This window comes from Petromyzon marinus, chromosome 44, assembly GCF_048934315.1.
Source record: "Petromyzon marinus isolate PM22_M1 ecotype Great Lakes invasive population chromosome 44, UKy_Petmar_22M1.pri1.0, whole genome shotgun sequence".
NCBI classification, from domain to species: Eukaryota; Metazoa; Chordata; class Hyperoartia; order Petromyzontiformes; family Petromyzontidae; genus Petromyzon; species Petromyzon marinus.
The window spans coordinates 4,746,407-4,764,086 of NC_133710.1; the positions used below are offsets into that span (position 1 = coordinate 4,746,407).

Genomic DNA, 17,680 nt, shown 5'->3' on the forward strand with positions numbered 1-17,680 from the left:
ACTTACGAACTTTTAGAGATATGAACAAACCTGTCCATATGTCCAGTTGACTATTCAGACCGAGAGTCCTAAGTTCGACCGCCGCACAATAGATGGCGTTGGTGGCATCCACATCTGCAGAACGTGAAGAACCAGTGGCATCTCCATCTGTAGAGCGTGAAGAACCAGTGGCATCTCCATCTGTAGAGCGTGAAGAATCAGTGGCATATATATCTGCAGAACGTGCAGAACCAGTGGCATCTACATCTGCAGAGCGTGAAGAACCAGTGGCATCTACATCTGCAGAGCGTGAAGAACCAGTGGCATCTACATCTGTAGAACGTGAAGAACCAGTGGCATCTACATCTGCAGAACGTAAAGAACCAGTGGCATCTCCATCTGCAGAACGTAAAGAACCAGTGGCATCTCCATCTGCAGAACGTGAAAAACTGGTGGCATCTCCATCCACAGGACGTGAAGAACCAGTGGCATCTACATTTACAGAACATGAAGAACCGGTGGCATCTCCATCCACAGGACGTGAAGAACCAGTGGCATCTCCATCCACAGGACGTACAGAACCAGTGGCATCTACATCCACAGGACGTGCAGAACCAGTGGCATCTACATCTGCAGAGCGTGAAGAACCAGTGGCATCTACATCTGCAGAGCGTGAAGAACCAGTGGCATCTACATCTGTAGAACGTGAAGAACCAGTGGCATCTACATCTGCAGAACATGAAGAACCAGTGGCATCTACACCTGCAGAACATGAAGAACCGGTGACATCTCCATCCACAGGACGTGCAGAACCAGTGGCATCTACATCTGCAGAACATGAAGAACCGGTGGCATCTCCATCCATAGGACGTGAAGAACCAGTGGCATCTACATCTGCAGAGCGTGAAGAACCAGTGGCATCTTCATCTGCAGAACGTGAAGAACCAGTGGCATCTACATCTGCAGAACGTGAAGAACCAGTGGCATCTACATTTACAGAACATGAAGAACCAGTGGCATCTACATCTGCAGAACGTGAAGAACCAGTGGCATCTACATCTGCAGAACGTGAAGAACCAGTGGCATCTACATCTACAGAACGTGAAGAACCAGTGGCATCTACATCTACAGAACGTGAAGAACCAGTGGCATCTACATCTGCAGCAGACCGTACATTTTTTAGCCATTCCCCGTGTTAAGTGCACACGCCGTGCAACGTGTTTGCAATCAACAGGGAGTAAAGAACACATCGACTTACGAACAGACCTCCGGGACAGCTCATAAGTAGGGGAGCCGTACGGAGAGGAGTCGTTCGTAAGTTGAGGAATCATAAGTAGAGGCGTCGGTAGGAAGTAGATGAGTCGTAACTTGAGGAGGCGTTCGTAAGTATGAGTCGTAAGTAGATGCGCCGTAAGTAGAGGAGACGTTCGTCAATTAATTAGCCGTAAATAGAGGAGTTGTTCGTAAGTAGAGAAGTCCCATATTATTTGGGTCTTTCGGTAAAGTCACGGAGATGGTTCAAAGAAAATAACCAAAAACTACGACGTTTCGATCACAACACAAGCCATCGTCATCAGGAGGAAAGAGGAGTCCCCTGTACTTAGGGGCCGTCCATAAATGACGTCACGCGATTTTTGACGATTTTTGATTCCCCCCCCCCCCCCATCGTCACACGGCGTCACAAAAAATCAGACCCCCCTCAAATATGACGTCACAAAGCTCTGCCCCCCCCCCCCAAAAAATATAAAACCTGCTTCAAATCGCTTTAACTTATTGTCATTGTAGTGCGTATTTAATGTGCCGCTGCACTCTGATGTTGTAGGAGAAAACATTTATTAAAAAGTCGATTTAATTAAGTGGAACGTGTTGTCTATATTTATTTAAAGTTGCGCATTTTGATGTGACGTCACATTTCTCACCCCCCCCCCCCCGTCACACATCGTCACAAATGTCTGACCCCCCTCCCCACCTAGATGCGTGACGTCATTTATGGACGGCCCCTTTATGAAACGAAGTCTGATTTTTAAAGCTTTTGTGACTGCAGGGAAATTTTTTCTTGCTGTGGTTTTCACATCTGTTGATGATGATGATGATTGCTTGCGTTGCAGTCGAAACGTCGCGAGAATTTCATTGTTTTATTTTATTTTTTATTATTCTATTGTTTCCCTTCTTAAGTGACTTTACCCAAAGAACCAAGAATATGTAACGAGGACTCTACAGTCTCAGCGCCCCCCCCACCGCCCCTACGTAAGATGGCGGGCGGGTTGGCGTCCATTCATGGGCGGGGCCGCCCCCTCCCTCCCCCTCCCCCCGCCCCTCCCCCCGGGGCTCCGCTGCCATTTTGCGCGCCTCGTGTTTCTGGGCCCCCCTTCATCCCCAGCCGCGTGTGTCTCAGGTCGGCATCGGTTCTCTCGCTTCTTATTTGACGTTCTACACGATTGTTGTACATTATTATTATTCTTCTCACTCTCTTCGTTACGATAGCACCTCGACGGCCTACCCCCACACCACCCGCCACCCCTGCTCCCCCACACTGTAGCGTCGCGTGTGTGTTGTGTTGGTGCTGAATATCGACCGAGCCATCGCGCGGTGTTATTGTTGAGAGTCGCGCAGCGGCCTTCGTGTTCAGGCTTTTCAGTAACAGTTTATAGCGATTTGTTGGGACTTTTAACGAATTTTTTTTTTCCCTTCTCGTGTTAAGTTCATAATTACCACGTTCTGGTTATGGACGGTCGCGTGCTGTAAATGTGAAATTTTATTTGTGAGCATGCTTTAGAACTGTTAAGATTAATTGGTGTAATTTCCATCGGTTAATCGTCCTTGCTTTCGTTTGGTAATCGATTACAAATACGTTTACAGTCTTCAATAATTTAATCGCAATTCACGTGTTCACCTATCACGAGCCGTGATCTATCCACTGTTAGATTTAAGGCCCCCCTGTTCGTCTTCATCAGCCGTGGTCTATCAACTGTTAGATTTAGGTACATCCTGTTCGTCTTTATCAGCCGTGGTCTATCCACTGTTAGGTTTAAGACCCCCCCTGTTCGTCTTCATCAGCCGTGGTCTATCCACTGTTAGATTTAAGACCCCCCTGTTCATCTTCATCAGCCGTGGTCTATCCACTTAGGTTTAAGGCCCCCCTGTTCATCTTCATCAGCCGTGGTCTATCCACTGTTAGATTTAAGACCATCCTGTTCGTCTTCATCAGCCGTGATCTATCCACTGTTAGGTTTACGGCCTCCTTGTTCATCTTCATCAGCCGTGGTCTATCCACTGTTATATGAGCGATGCGCGCTCCATCATCGGCAGCCCAACTGCGCATTGCGCCCCTTTAAAAACGCCTCCACGCCGTCGCCATCTCTCGCCGCCTCGCGACGTTCCACACAGCCCCACCATGGCTCCAGCAAGCACACACGCGCACACACACGCACAAGCAAAGCTGATTTACTACACCTCTGCGTATCCACCTCCGTCTGGACTCTTACCCCGTTGTTAAGTGCCTACCACCACACCGAATCGTCCATTCTGGCGAGACGCGTGTGCCTTACAGCCACTTGCGATCTCTTGATGCCAACATGCTCGTTACGTGTTGCCCGTGTCTCCCGTTAATATTGCGGTCAAGGTAAAACAACAACAATTATGTAACCGAGCGCTTCTGTTTACCGTTCGGATGGTTTTGGGGGGGTCAAGGCTGCAGCCTCGGGTCAAGGTCAATGGATCATTGGGTCGCGTAAATGGAATCGAGGCGCTGTTACGGTGGGGTAGAAGGCAGCACGTGGTTAGGCTCGGCGGGCCGCGAACCGCGTGGCTAATGTGGAACGATATTGCGACATGTTCGAGCTTGTACGACGATTATCTGGGACTGGCGTACACGTATACGTAAATAATATCATATGAACATATCTGGAGAGGGGGGTTGTTTGACCTTATTTTCACATCATGCTTGTCAGTGATTTTGGATGGGATATCCCATGCCCGGTGGAGTCGAGGGGAGGTTAGGTCCTGATCGGTTTGGGATGCTTCGTCGCAGCTAGTGAATCAAATTCGGGTGGCAGGGGCTTCCGCGACCATGGTCTTCTTGTAGAACAACGTTACGTACCCTGCTTCATCGTCTGTGGATGTGACGCAGTTATTCTCGAACAATCAGGACCGTCACGTATTTTTTACTGGGCTTAGTCTCTGCTATACTTTGACATGGCCCCCAATTGATTAGGAAATTCCTCCATGTAAGTGGCCAACCCTTCCAAGAAAGCGTGTAAAATGTGATAGGACAGCTGGTAGAAGGGTCCTCCACTAGAGGGGGGTGGGGGGGGTCTGAGTCACTCAAGAGGGTTTTTGGCCTACTCTTCCACACTGGCCAAATGCCTTGGAAGTGGTGGCATTACCCGCCCCCCTTACCTCATGTAGCAGGACCCCTCCAGGAAAAAAAAAACAAGTCTTGAGACTAAGCTAAGCTTGCTTGGATAAATATAATTCCACCAACTAAACGCACGCAATTTTGGCGTGCGATAATATAATCGTGCATTAGTCATCACACATTGCTGTATGACGCGCGATCGCTAGCTGCCATGCTTGCTGTTAACAGCATCCGTAGCAGTGGTCAAACGTATTGCGTTGCCGCAGGAAGAGAGACCCAGTTTTACAGTGTGGCATTGGATTGTTGACAACTCGCACGCACCCACCCACCTATGTGTCCAAATCGTCCAGAGTGTGCCCAGTTTTTTTTTAAATCACATTTTTGAAGCTAAGCGGGTCTGAGGCTTGGATTGTGCCTGGGATGGATTGACCACAGGTTGTCGTGGGGCTTGAGAGATTGCAGTGCAACGACATCCATTTCTGTGCTGCCCAATGCCTCGGTGTATGGTCTGATAACCCACGATATAAGACCCCTCGTCCAGCGGTGGATCGACGAAAAGGGGGCCGTGGAATCAACACGGCGGAGAATCTGCCGGTGGTCTATTTTTTTCTTTTAAAACCCCGGCTGAGGAATGGTGAAAGACACCGGGGGCGTGCGCGCACACGCCGCCAGTGGTCACAACAGGCCCAAGCCTCTGCCCCAGTTTGTGTTTATAATGACCCCCATCCTCCCCCCCCCCTTGTTACAACACACACTGGTTGTTGTTGTTGTTCGCATTGGCGTGTGTTCAGCGTCACTTTGTGATGTTGGCATCTCGTCTAAACCGTGCATTGGGCACGAAAGAACTCGACACGCTTGTCAAATTACATTGCCCCAAAAGGGGGGGGGGGATGTATACATTTAAGAGAGCCTTTGCCGAAAACTTTGCGTGTAAATGTTTTTCTTTTCATCGTCAACCACGATCATTCCACTGCTTAGTGAAGGCCTCCGCAAGCCAGAACTATATTATTTTTCTTTGAGGGCGGTGTTTTTAACAAACGTGTAGAGTTTGTGTGATTTGCGCAAATGCAGTATTGCAACAACAACAAAAAGTTGTAGTTCAGCTTTTGGGGGGTTGTGGGTGGGTGGTTGTATTATGGGACTCTGTCACACTAATCTTATAACGACTGCTTTCGTTAACAAAGGGTGTAATTAGTCGCTGTGTCTTGTTAGGTGTCGCATTGAGTGTGCGTGTACACGTACAGCCTGCTTTGTTAGTCCTCTGTTGGATTTGATGGCCTCCCGACGCTATGCCGATTGTGGTAGTTTAACCATACTTCACCACACTGGTCCTAACACAGCCCCGAAAGCACCAGTTTTAGGCATGATGGTGGCGATATCACCATCCAATCACTACCCAGGTCAAATTCCTGCTTGCTTTCCTAGGTTTCGTGAGATTTGCTGATGTTGCTCATTGGTGAGTTTGCTTGTGCTCATTGAGAAAGGAAATTGTCTTTGATCAGGAAAAAAAACCTGTTAGTGTTGTGAAGCCTCTGATGGATGTCGATGATTGGGATGTTGAGACCAGTTCCTCGCCGATGTGTGCGCGTGTTTATTTACTGGGGTTTCCGGTTAAGAGTTAAAAAATATATATTTTTTTCCATTTGCTCATTCACTGCGTCACGAGTATACTGCGTATAGAAAAGCTGTCCAAATAATTAGTTTCGTTAACGAAGATTGCTTATTTGTAATTCATATTGTTTACCCCTTTTACAAAATGCCATGAAGGTTAATAAGTAGGTAACAATTTAAAATTAAATGTTACTGAACATACGATCATTACAAAATCAGCTGGGAATAAGCACATGCTTATATAACCACAGTTCTGATGTAAGCAACATATCCTTTCATTCTTGGGGGGGGGGGGAGAGGCTATATGAGCTCACCTAATAATGTTACAGCCCTTGGTCAATCCACTGGTGGATGAAGACCTGATGGCATTTTTGTCTTGGGGATCGTTTGACCATACCTCGCCACGCTGGTCACACTGTTGGTTGGTGAACATGAGCGGCACCGGTTCACATTGTACACTACTTGATGTGGGCTGTGACCGGGAATCGAACTCGGGTCGTTCGCTTATCTTCGCAATGCAGCGTGATAACCGCCACGGCCCCACTCCACCGTATCTATATTAAATTCTGAACGATGGCGAATGAACAGTCTCATTCTCCCGGCGCCATACAAAACCGGGATTAGCGCTACACTCCTCCGCGCACTCGGGTCATAAACAATTCTCCAAGTTGGAAAAAACGCTCCGTTTCCGTAACAAGCTGCTTGCGCTCCCTCTGCCGAATCCGACACCAAATTGTGCATGGCCAGCACAGCAAGCGGCCCAGCAAGTAGCATCAGCAGCTGTCCGCCACCAGCAGAGACGCGAGAGGAGGACCTGACGGCGGATGCCAGGTGCCGCGAGCGTGTGACCGTGCCCCGTGGCGTGAGCAGAAGGAAATCGAGAGGGAAAATCGACGACCCCGTTGTGAAATAACGACCACAGCTGTGGCCACAGCGATAGCTGCCTGCGTGGGAACGGGGGGGGGGGGGCCCTGCCCGTTTTTTAGACAAGATTTGGTCGATTGCTAGCGTCGACCAAGGTAGAATTGATGATTTGGAAGTGGAATTTCAAAGCCCCCGTGTGAGCGGCAGAGGAGGGTCGTGAAGCGAATTCCATTGTTGCCTTGTTACTTCTGTGCACCCGTGGTGCCAGAGGCTAGGGGGAGGCAAGTCGAGTCCACCGCGCGCCCGTGTACGTTGCTGCACTGCCCACGGCTGTGTTCCGCACCATACCTTCAACCTGCACCGGCTCGGCATATGGGGGGGGGGGCAGGGGAAGTATAGTCAAATGAACCCCCATTGTTGGCAACGGATATGAGGGGGCCCCCTCATCCAGCAGTGGATTAACAAAAAAATGGGTAATAAGCGTTCATGATGGACGGCACTGCCCTTGACCTTGACGCTAATCCCTTGTGGCTAATCGAGCCTGAGCCCTTGATTAAAATAAATGCAACGGCGTATAATTTGCACAAATCATAAGCGTCGGATCCTTTACATTTAACCATTTCTGATGCACGTATGAGTAGAATGATCGTTATTAATCCCTGCCTTGTTAAATGCCTACTACGGGAAGAGTTGGAATTTTCCCAGGGTGTGATGGTGAGCGATGCAAACATATAGGTTGCCGGTTCGATGTCTCGGCGCCAAAATTCAAACAATTCCACAAGTTTCTTAAATCTCCCCACCTCTGTCCACACCCTGCACTATAGAAGGGGTGTTCACAGTTAACTGGGAGGTTGCGTGTGGTGGGATAAAGTGTGGGTACACCTCACGTCGTCCAAGACGTCTCTGCCGCTTGAAGGAATAGGCCAAAATACCATCTAAAGGTCCTCTAGAGCACTCTAGTCGAGGCACGTGTACCAGCAGCGGCGTGAGTAAGCAATTGCAGGGCTGCACCGTTTTCTTTTATCGAGGGATTTTATAGCCCTCGAGAGGAAGTTGTATGTCTTGGTTCTCCCAACCACATAAGGCGTTGATACAGAACTTGGCAGGATTTATCACCGGGATGCGAGAAGCGCTGGCGTTGAACCAGGTTTTCCAGTTTCCTGAAGGCGTGTGAAACAAAACTGCAGTAGAACTAGCCATTCGGTGTGGCTTTCCTGGGTACCATAATGAAGGTGTTATGATTATTTTTATTATCCGAGGAAGCTTCACTGAGTCTCGTGATGCTTTTTTCACCGTAAGGGCCCTGCTACATCAGGATGTTTGCCCAGTTTGTGTATTAAAGTAATGATTATAACCCCCGCAATCAGCTATTCGACAAATGGTCACGATTAACGAGTTGCGTTTTTTTATCTATTCTTTATCTTGTTTGTACAGTTCTGTTTGCTTAATTAAACGACAGGTTACATGACCATGTGATTTGCATATTATTTGCGGAAATTGTAAATATTAATTATTGAGACCGGAACCTTGCCCTCCCTCCCAGTCCCCTCCACCCTGGCGCTTTCACGATCATTTCTTTGTGTTTCCTCTCTGTACGATAGGTGCCAGCCATCTCGGCATCCACGTCGACGTCTTGTCCTAGCTCATCACTTAGAAGCACCGCTTCTTTTTAAGCGTGCCTCTCCGGTCTACACCCTGGTGCCTAATGCTAACCTACGTGACTTTACCGAATAGAACCAAAGAGTACGTAACTAAAATGTCCCGGCCGTCTCAGTTGACTTTCTCTCCGCTCGTCTTGAGATGAGCACCACCGCTCTCGCCTTCTTCTCCCGTCTCTTCATGCTGACCCGATCCAGTCTTGTGAATCCTGGGGCCCATCCCGTCGTCTTCATGTCAGGCCCTGGCTGAAAACTCCGATGGTGTGATTGTAATATTGTGTGAGGTTTGGGGAAGGTACGAGGGTTTCCGTGCGGCTGGTTTTTAAAATGCTCCATCTGACCCATTGTGTTTGTGGGTCTCTTATTTTTCCCCACAGATGAAAGAAAACATGAATCAAGAAAAACTTGCAAAGTTGCAGGCTCAAGTGCGAATTGGGGGCAAGGTAAGGAAGTGCTGCCGGTCTTAATTGAAGTCTTAACGAAGAATCATGCCCTACCCCATGGACCACGCAACGCATTACAATGTGCAAAGCCTTTAATTTCCAGTGATAGAAGCTGTTAGGGCAAAATGTGTTTTGCATGTATGGCCATTCAAGTCCCAGGGCATTCACGGGGTGCTGTGAGCCATTCATTGACGAGTCCCAGGGCATTTATGGGGCCTGTGAACCATTCATTGGCGAGTCCCAAGGCATTCACAGGGGGCTGTGGCCCCTCGGCTAATGAGTACCAGAGCACCTCAGGGTGGCTGGGCCCCATCCACCAATGTGTCCCAGTGCCGATTTGTCACGGTACACCCTTCAATGCGTCTCGCACCACGCCGGCCCTTCAAGTTGCTCGCTAATGGCCCCTTGCCCCCAACAGTCACTCAGCAGTGGAGTTTTTTTGTATTGCAGTTGTTAGCACAGGTCTAGAGAGACTCAACATGTCACGCGGCCAACAACAAATCGCACCATCAGAGACGTAAGATGAGAGGTGATGCATTTCCCGAATTGAGCAATGTTATTTTAACAATTTTGGAAAATTGATGGTGGCTTCCAAAGTGTGGTGAGTGACTAGGTGAAGGGGTGATTGAGTCAGTGGGTGAATGAGTGAGTTGGAAGAATTAGTGGGTGACGAAGCGAGTGAGTGGGTTGGTACGTTGGAATCTGCAGTGTGCTGGATTAACACGGCATCGTCGAGATAAATCGGTCAGTCTGGTCGACAGTCCTCGGCATGGGTGGTGGAATCAACGATTGACGGTCACGGGGAACATTAACCATGGCAGCGGCGATAATGATGACACTTTATATAGGGTCGTAACATGGCAAGCCATTACAAGAGCGTTGATGGAGGAGGCGAGGTTTGACCCTGTCACCTGGTTGTTTTGCGCAGGGCACGGCACGCCGGAAGAAGAAGGTGGTTCACCGGACAGCGACAGCCGACGACAAGAAGCTGCAGTCGTCACTGAAGAAGCTCGCTGTGAACAGCATCAACGGCATCGAGGAGGTGAGGGCGCCCACTGTCGGCATAGAAACGGAGCGAAAACCCCCGTTGCGACAGATACAATTTTAAATGCAGGCCGGGAAACAAATAGATATATCAGCACGGTGCAGGTTGTGTGCTTTGCGTGTATGGTGGGCTGTGTTTCGCTGCCGCCCGTTGGGTCGGCCGCATTTCCTCCATTCGTCTTGAGTAGCGATGATGGCTCTGACTAAATGGGCCACGCGTTTCAGTTCTTTTTGAGACGGCAGTCTGCGTGATGCCGGCCACACACGTGAATGTCTTTGTTAATATGTATTTAGCGTGTGCGACAGCCCCGGACAGGGCAGTGTCTTTGTTTTCAAAAATCCACTCCCCCCCCACTCCCCCCGTCGTGATGTTGACACGGCTGCAGGGCCCCCCCCCCTATCTCCATCCTTTATCCCTTCTCTTAAATGGTTAATTTGATTGTTTTCCGCGAACGATGTCACCTCGTTGAGTTAAGCTTGGCAACGTGCTTTAATGGGCTTGCGTTTATTGTTATGAACAACAATCTGTACGGATCTTATTTCAATCGCCGAATCGCTAACTCAACGACAACTCCTCCTCATCTCCTCCTCCTCTACCCCCCCCCCCCCGTGTCACTGCCACCAGGTGAACATGTTCAAGGACGACGGCACGGTCATCCATTTCAACAACCCCAAGGTGCAGGCGTCGGTGACGGCCAACACATTCGCCGTGACGGGCCACGCCGAGAACAAGCACCTGGCCGACATGCTGCCCGGCGTGCTCAACCAGCTGGGCATGGAGGGCCTGTCCAGCCTGCGCAAGCTCGCCGCTCAGTTGCCCAAGCCAGGTGTGTGCAGAGTTTCTCGCCGCTATTTTTTTCTTGTGCGCACCGCTTTGCCAACACAGAAACAGAAAACTTGATACAATAGTAATGCTTTCATGATAACTGATATTAATAATGACACCAATTGAACGGCGCTTAATAGAATACTTGTACGGATTAATTTCTGACACGAATAGAGTGATAGTTCTAGAGAATATTGCCAGTGAGATGTTGAGAGATGGGAATGACATAGGGATGCCTTTATCTGGCGGTGAATAGATGATGGCTGATGTTGATGATGAGAATGCTAATACGAATATGACACCAAGAATATGACACCAATAGGATAATACAAGTGGATGTTTTATTATCGGGTTAAAATCCTAGGTGGGGGGGGGGGGTGGTACCCATCCTCACTCCAGGAGTTGATAAAATGAGTACCGTTTTGTGGGAAAGTCAGTAGTCCTATCGTGAAATTAGCCCCCGCCACTGGAACGTGGAATTTCCACCACTGGCTCTGCAGGGCCGTACGGGATATGAGCAACCACGTCAACGCTCATTTGGCCAGGAAACAACTTCCAACCGGCGTTAACGCCGCTACTATAACTGCGTGCCACATGCTTTTCGCACGACCCGGTGTCTTGCCGTCGTCGCGTCTTGTGATTTCGCCGTTTCGCCCTCCTCCACGTGTTTCCCGCAGCCGCCCTCGAAACGAAAACACCCACCGTTCCCGAGGAGAACGAGGAGGAAGACGACGAGGTTCCAGGTAAACCGCAGCTCCTGTTTCCCCCCCCCTCCCGTGGTGTTTTGTTCGCATTTATTTTGATCGAGTGCGGGCTGGTTGGGGGCTTGAGATGCCCTGAAAAAAAAACGTGATAGCAGTCTCAACGCAACTCGTCCTCGTGGCCGTTGACAGAAACGAACGCGTACGTTTCGAGAGCAAGAAAGAGGCAGTGGTGGGCAACCCACGTCCCGTGGAGCCCCCTCCCCGTGGTGGCCTGGTCTCGGTGTGTCTAGGGTGATGCGTGGGGGGGGGGGTCATGATGAGTGCACAAGCACCGATGTCAGGCTTGCGGCCCACTGGGGTGAAGGAGGGAGGGCCACCCATGTGGCCCACTAACTCGTCCAGTTTGCCCATCACTGGTCTTGAGCATGGACTTGAGCAGAGCCAGGGAGCTGACAGCATGGGTGACTGCAGTGTAGGGAAGGAAAGGTGTTTCAGACTACGGGGGCAGCAGGGGGGAATGAGTGGATAATAAACTGACCATTTACGTTTATTGTTTTGCTTGTCGTTCACGTGTCCCCATGCAGATCTGGTTGAGAACTTTGACGAGGCCTCCAAGAACGAGGAGGTGTGAGTGTCGGCCCGCGAGGAGATTAGGAGTGTTGAGTGAGCGTGCCGGCGGGGGGGAACCTCCCCTTCTGCTGGCTGTTGTGGCCTGAACCCTTCTCTTGGCTCTCGCCAGAATCGTGTCATCGGGAACCCCCCCCCCCTCCTCTTAGCAGTCCATCGCTCAGTCGTTTGTGTTTTTTCCCACCTCTTCCCCCGATCCCTTCCTCTGCAAAAAAAATTTACATTAAAAATTCAAACAAGCAAAAAGTGCGACGACGATGTGGAGACGAGTCAATAAAGTAAATTTTAAACCCTTCTCTTGGTCGTATTCACACTTGTTTTCTGCTCCGTGTGAGTGGCCGGTTTGCCATAACGAGGGAGGATTGGCTGGTCGCGCCAGACCACAGCTTCAAACAGAGGGGAGCCGCTTGACTCGTACCCAATGTGCGCGATTAGGGCAAAAGGTCGTGTTTGCCCTCGTGCCTTGATTTGCACAAACGAATACACAGAAACCCGAGTTTGAATCCTTGCCGCAAACATCAGTGATGAATCATAACTATAAACTGGTTCACCAACCTGTGTACTGACCAGTGTGGTGAAGTATTGTTTCCCATAACGTAACACGGTGTGGCAAGGCTCAGTGGATTTGCCCTCTTCATGTTGAGAGAGCTAGAACTAAATAAGATTGATTTGTCTGCGTGTGTGGGCGTGAGCATGGGGAGCGGTGATGCAGTGGTTTGCGCACAGCGCTGTGAACCCAGCAACCCAAGTTGGATTCCCACCAATGACTAATAGCGAATATATTTGACTATCCTGGGCCTCCCTTAGATCTGCTCGGCCTCAAAGTAGTACCCAGTGCGGTGTGTAAATATTACCCGGCATGGTGCTGGCCACTCGTGTAGCATGCTGGCCTTCATAGGCGCTACTATCGGCACTTTCCCCAACGGTTTGTTAACACTATATGGGGATATTTGTCTTTGTGAGCATGTCTTAAGTGTGGCCTGTGCTTGTTAATACAGCGGTTACCCACACACTCCCAACTACGTACATATGGACACGAGCCTGTGGCGGGCACCCAGAAAACTACACGGTATCAATACATTGATGTTGGGTGGTGGGGGCTTCCCCAGGGGGGTCGGGGCTAGTCCCTTACACACGTGTTCTCTTCATTTTGAATGTGAGTGTACTTGGCTGGGGCCTTCAGAGTGCTTGAGAGCTGCTGGTGCTTGTATCCTTTGTGAAGGTTCATAAATACCCACAATAGTTTGAACAGGACGTTTGAATGTCCATGACTCAAATCACGTGTTTAGTTTAAACTAAATATTTGAGCAGTCTGCATGGGGACTTTTTAACGTGAGACATTTTATTTGAAAAAGTAAATCGCTAGTGGCCACTCAGAATTAGAGCGTGGCCGTATGTTTTTCAGAATGTGAGGCGTGCGGAGCAACTCTGAAGTTATTGGATTTGCGCTCATGATTCCGTGATTCTTTAAGGTACGGGACAAAGTGTATCCAGAGCAGTTGGCGCCTAATGGCTCTTGTCAAAGAAGAAAAGCGTGCAAAGCGAGAGCCACCATATATACCTCGTGGGTATGAAGTGCCCCCTATAACCACGGTTGGTCCGGAGAATCGGTCCGGTGGCTGTGCTGGGCAGGCACTGGCACCGCTGCTGTGGCCAGGTCCCCGGGAGAGACCGGGCAGACGAGCCGTGTCGCCTTGGTCACGTGGTCAGGCCTTGGCGGCCTGTCGTGTATTGCGTGGTGAGGTGCCGGCCACGAGACATCTGGGGCCAGCGGTTACTGAGCGACCTCAGAAATCGTTGGGCATTCCCTGCCTGCACCAGCAAGGTGAGGTGTACCCACAAGGGGGGAGGGGGGGGTGTGACCTGTCTGAGGGTGTTGCAGCAATGGGCTGCTGCCATTGAAAAGGCCAGAGCATGGTGGGTGTAACTGTGTATGTACATTGAACTTCTTTCGCACCCTATGTAGCCAACCGTACTAATCGGAGGTGGGAAGGACGGCAAACTAAAAGCAAAAATAAGTTCTAAACGAAAGGAGGTTTGAATCTAGATTTAAAAGTGCAGAACTCCAGTGGCTTCCGAATATCGAAAAGAAGAGCGTTCCAGACGGCCGCATGAGTGCATCTGAATGCGTGCGACGCAGTAACTGGCCAGAAAAACTAAAAAGGGACTATAGCCCCTTTGCCAGACTGAGACAAGCCATGAGGGCCTAATAAATTGAGAGCGACTTAAATGGCATTTTCCAACAAGAGAACCCTTTTGCTGGTGGGATGCTCCGATTTTACCGTGTTTAAAGGCGTTTCTGTCATCATTGCCGGATTGTTCCGTGAACACCACAACAGCTGAAACGTAGCAAACCTGGTGCGAAGTCGTTTAATTGCAGGAAAATCAGACTTTAAAGTCTGAGCGCCCCTTAGTGACGAGGCCGCCCCCAAGGGGTGAGGGCGCCCCCTAGTGACGAGGGCGCCCCCTATTGGTGAGGGCGCCCCCTAGTGACGAGAGCGCCCCCTAGTGGTGAGGGCGCCCCTAGTGACGAGGGCGCCCCCTAGTGACGAGAGCGCCCCCTAGTGACGAGGGCGCCCCCTAGTGACGAGAGTGCCCCCTAGTGACGAGGGCGCCCCTAGTGACGAGGGCGCCCCCTTGTGACGAGAGCGCCCCCTAGTGACGAGAGCGCCCCCTAGTGGTGAGGGCGCCCCTAGTGACGAGGGCGCCCCCTAGTGACGAGGGCGCCCCCTAGTGACGAGGGCGCCCCCTAGTGACGAGGGCGCCCCCTAGTGACGAGGGCGCCCCCTAGTGACGAGAGCGCCCCCTAGTGACGAGAGCGCCCCCTAGTGGTGAGGGCGCCCCCTAGTGACGAGGGCGCCCCCTAGTGACGAGGGCGCCCCCTAGTGACGAGGGCGCCCCCTAGTGACGAGGGCGCCCCCTAGTGGTGAGGGCGCCCCCTAGTGACGAGGACGCCCCTAGTGACGAGAGCGCCCCCTAGTGACGAGAGCGCCCCCTAGTGACGAGGGCGCCCCCTAGTGACGAGGGCGCCCCCTAGTGACGAGGGCGCCCCCTAGTGACGAGAGCGCCCCCTAGTGACGAGAGCGCCCCCTAGTGGTGAGGGCGCCCCCTAGTGACGAGGGCGCCCCCTAGTGACGAGGGCGCCCCCTAGTGGTGAGGGCGCCCCTAGTGACGAGGGCGCCCCCTAGTGACGAGAGCGCCCCCTAGTGACGAGGACGCCCCTAGTGACGAGGGCGCCCCCTAGTGACGAGGGCGCCCCCTAGTGACGAGGGCGCCCCCTAGTGACGAGGGCGCCCCCTAGTGACGAGGACGCCCCCTAGTGACGAGGGCGCCCCCTAGTGACGAGACGCCCCCTAGTGACGAGGGCGCCCCTAGTGACGAGGGCGCCCCCTTGTGACGAGAGCGCCCCCTAGTGACGAGAGCGCCCCCTAGTGGTGAGGGCGCCCCTAGTGACGAGGGCGCCCCCTAGTGACGAGGGCGCCCCCTAGTGACGAGAGCGCCCCCTAGTGACGAGAGCGCCCCCTAGTGACGAGGGCGCCCCCTAGTGACGAGAGCGCCCCCTAGTGACGAGAGCGCCCCCTAGTGACGAGGGCGCCCCCTAGTGACGAGGGCGCCCCCTAGTGACGAGGGCGCCCCCTAGTGACGTGGGCGCCCCCTAGTGACGAGGACGCCCCCTAGTGACGAGGGCGCCCCCTAGTGACGAGACGCCCCCTAGTGACGAGGGCGCCCCTAGTGACGAGGGCGCCCCCTTGTGACGAGAGCGCCCCCTAGTGACGAGAGCGCCCCCTAGTGGTGAGGGCGCCCCTAGTGACGAGGGCGCCCCCTAGTGACGAGGGCGCCCCCTAGTGACGAGAGTGCCCCCTAGTGGTGAGGGCGCCCCCTAGTGACGAGAGCGCCCCCTAGTGACGAGGGCGCCCCCTAGTGACGAGGGCGCCCCCTAGTGACGAGAGCGCCCCCTAGTGACGAGGACGCCCCCTAGTGACGAGGGCGCCCCCTAGTGACGAGACGCCCCCTAGTGACGAGGGCGCCCCTAGTGACGAGGGCGCCCCCTTGTGACGAGAGCGCCCCCTAGTGACGAGAGCGCCCCCTAGTGGTGAGGGCGCCCCTAGTGACGAGGGCGCCCCCTAGTGACGAGGGCGCCCCTAGTGACGAGGGCGCCCCCTAGTGGTGAGGGCGCCCCCTAGTGACGAGAGCGCCCCCTAGTGACGAGAGCGCCCCCTAGTGACGAGGGCGCCCCTAGTGACGAGGGCGCCCCCTAGTGACGAGGGCGCCCCCTAGTGACGAGAGCGCCCCCTAGTGACGAGAGTGCCCCCTAGTGGTGAGGGCGCCCCTAGTGACGAGACGCCCCCTAGTGACGAGGGCGCCCCCTAGTGACGAGAGCGCCCCCTAGTGACGAGAGTGCCCCCTAGTGGTGAGGGCGCCCCCGAGTGACGAGGGCGCCCCCTAGTGACGAGGGCGCCCCTAGTGACGATGGCGCCCCCTAGTGACGAGGGCGCCCCTAGTGACGAAGGCGCCCCCTAGTGGTGAGGGCGCCCCCTAGTGGTAGAGCAGGGGATCAAAAAAATGCAAACCAAATAATTTGGGAGTCCAGATGACCAAAAGTTCGGTTTGTATTCTTCACGATTTGCCGTGCTGTGACGAATGGCCTTTCATCAGCGGCGGCTGTGCGTGTATATATTTACACCTCACATTTTCCCTCAATATAATATATACAGTATTGCTTTCAACATTATTAATGTATAAAAAAAAGTTAAGAAACGTTTTGAAAGTAAACAAAAATACTTTTAAAAAGTGACGAATTTCAGGTGGGAACAGCACCAGTTCTTATAAGATTCACACCCTACTTCTCCCCCCCCACCTTGCCCTCCCACTTTCATCTGCCCCGGTGGCCCCCCCAACCAAAGATCTGAGCCAACGACAGCCTACCACTGCATTTGTATAATGATGCCAAAAATTGGTAATAAAGCCTTTCAAGCCACGTCATAAAACGCGCCACAAAACTTTCGGGCCAGTATCAATAAAGTTTGTCGGACACAATCACACAGTCGCGTGGCTGTCCGTTGTCTGGCTTGAGCGTGAATTTGTTGTTGCTCTGCATCGACATCAGCCGTATGATAAGAATACCGGATTATAAGACGCACCAGCCGGAGAACATGGGATCGCGAGGTGTCCAAGATTTTTCCAATGCGCCATCTGCTTTCGTTGCTTCGTGCCTCCGCTCACCCGCGCACTGAAGTCCACCCACCCGCCGACCGTCCACGAGTGAGCGGCAGATAATGAACCAGGAGGCATGAAGAAGTTTTTAATGTTTTTAGACCTGGACAATCTGCTCACAGAGAGTTCGCTATACACAAAGACACACACGAAACACGTACAGGTATTTACACATCCCTTTACAGCTGTAGAGATATGGGGTAGGTTATGTTTGTGAGCGCCTATTCAGGGCAGTTTGGCACACGAGGGGGGTAGCGTGAACAGTACCACACACTGCCTTTGCTTCCCCAGTGCTTTTAAGTCTGAGACGACCTAGGGAAGGCCCAGAACATGCTCAGAATCCACGTGTCATT

General features: G+C 52.1%; 1 protein-coding gene across 1 annotated transcript; it reads left to right on the forward strand.

Moving 5' to 3' along the window:
* Positions 1-2,286: 2,286 nt before the first annotated feature.
* LOC116951981 (transcription factor BTF3 homolog 4-like) lies at positions 2,287-12,407 on the forward strand. The gene is made up of 6 exons (XM_032970933.2): positions 2,287-2,374; positions 8,847-8,912; positions 9,841-9,954; positions 10,582-10,783; positions 11,460-11,525; positions 12,071-12,407. The coding sequence occupies exons 2-6, from the start codon at positions 8,847-8,849 to the stop codon at positions 12,115-12,117; spliced, it is 495 nt and encodes a 164-aa protein (XP_032826824.1). The 5' UTR covers positions 2,287-2,374; the 3' UTR covers positions 12,118-12,407.
* The last annotated feature ends 5,273 nt before the right edge of the window (positions 12,408-17,680 follow it).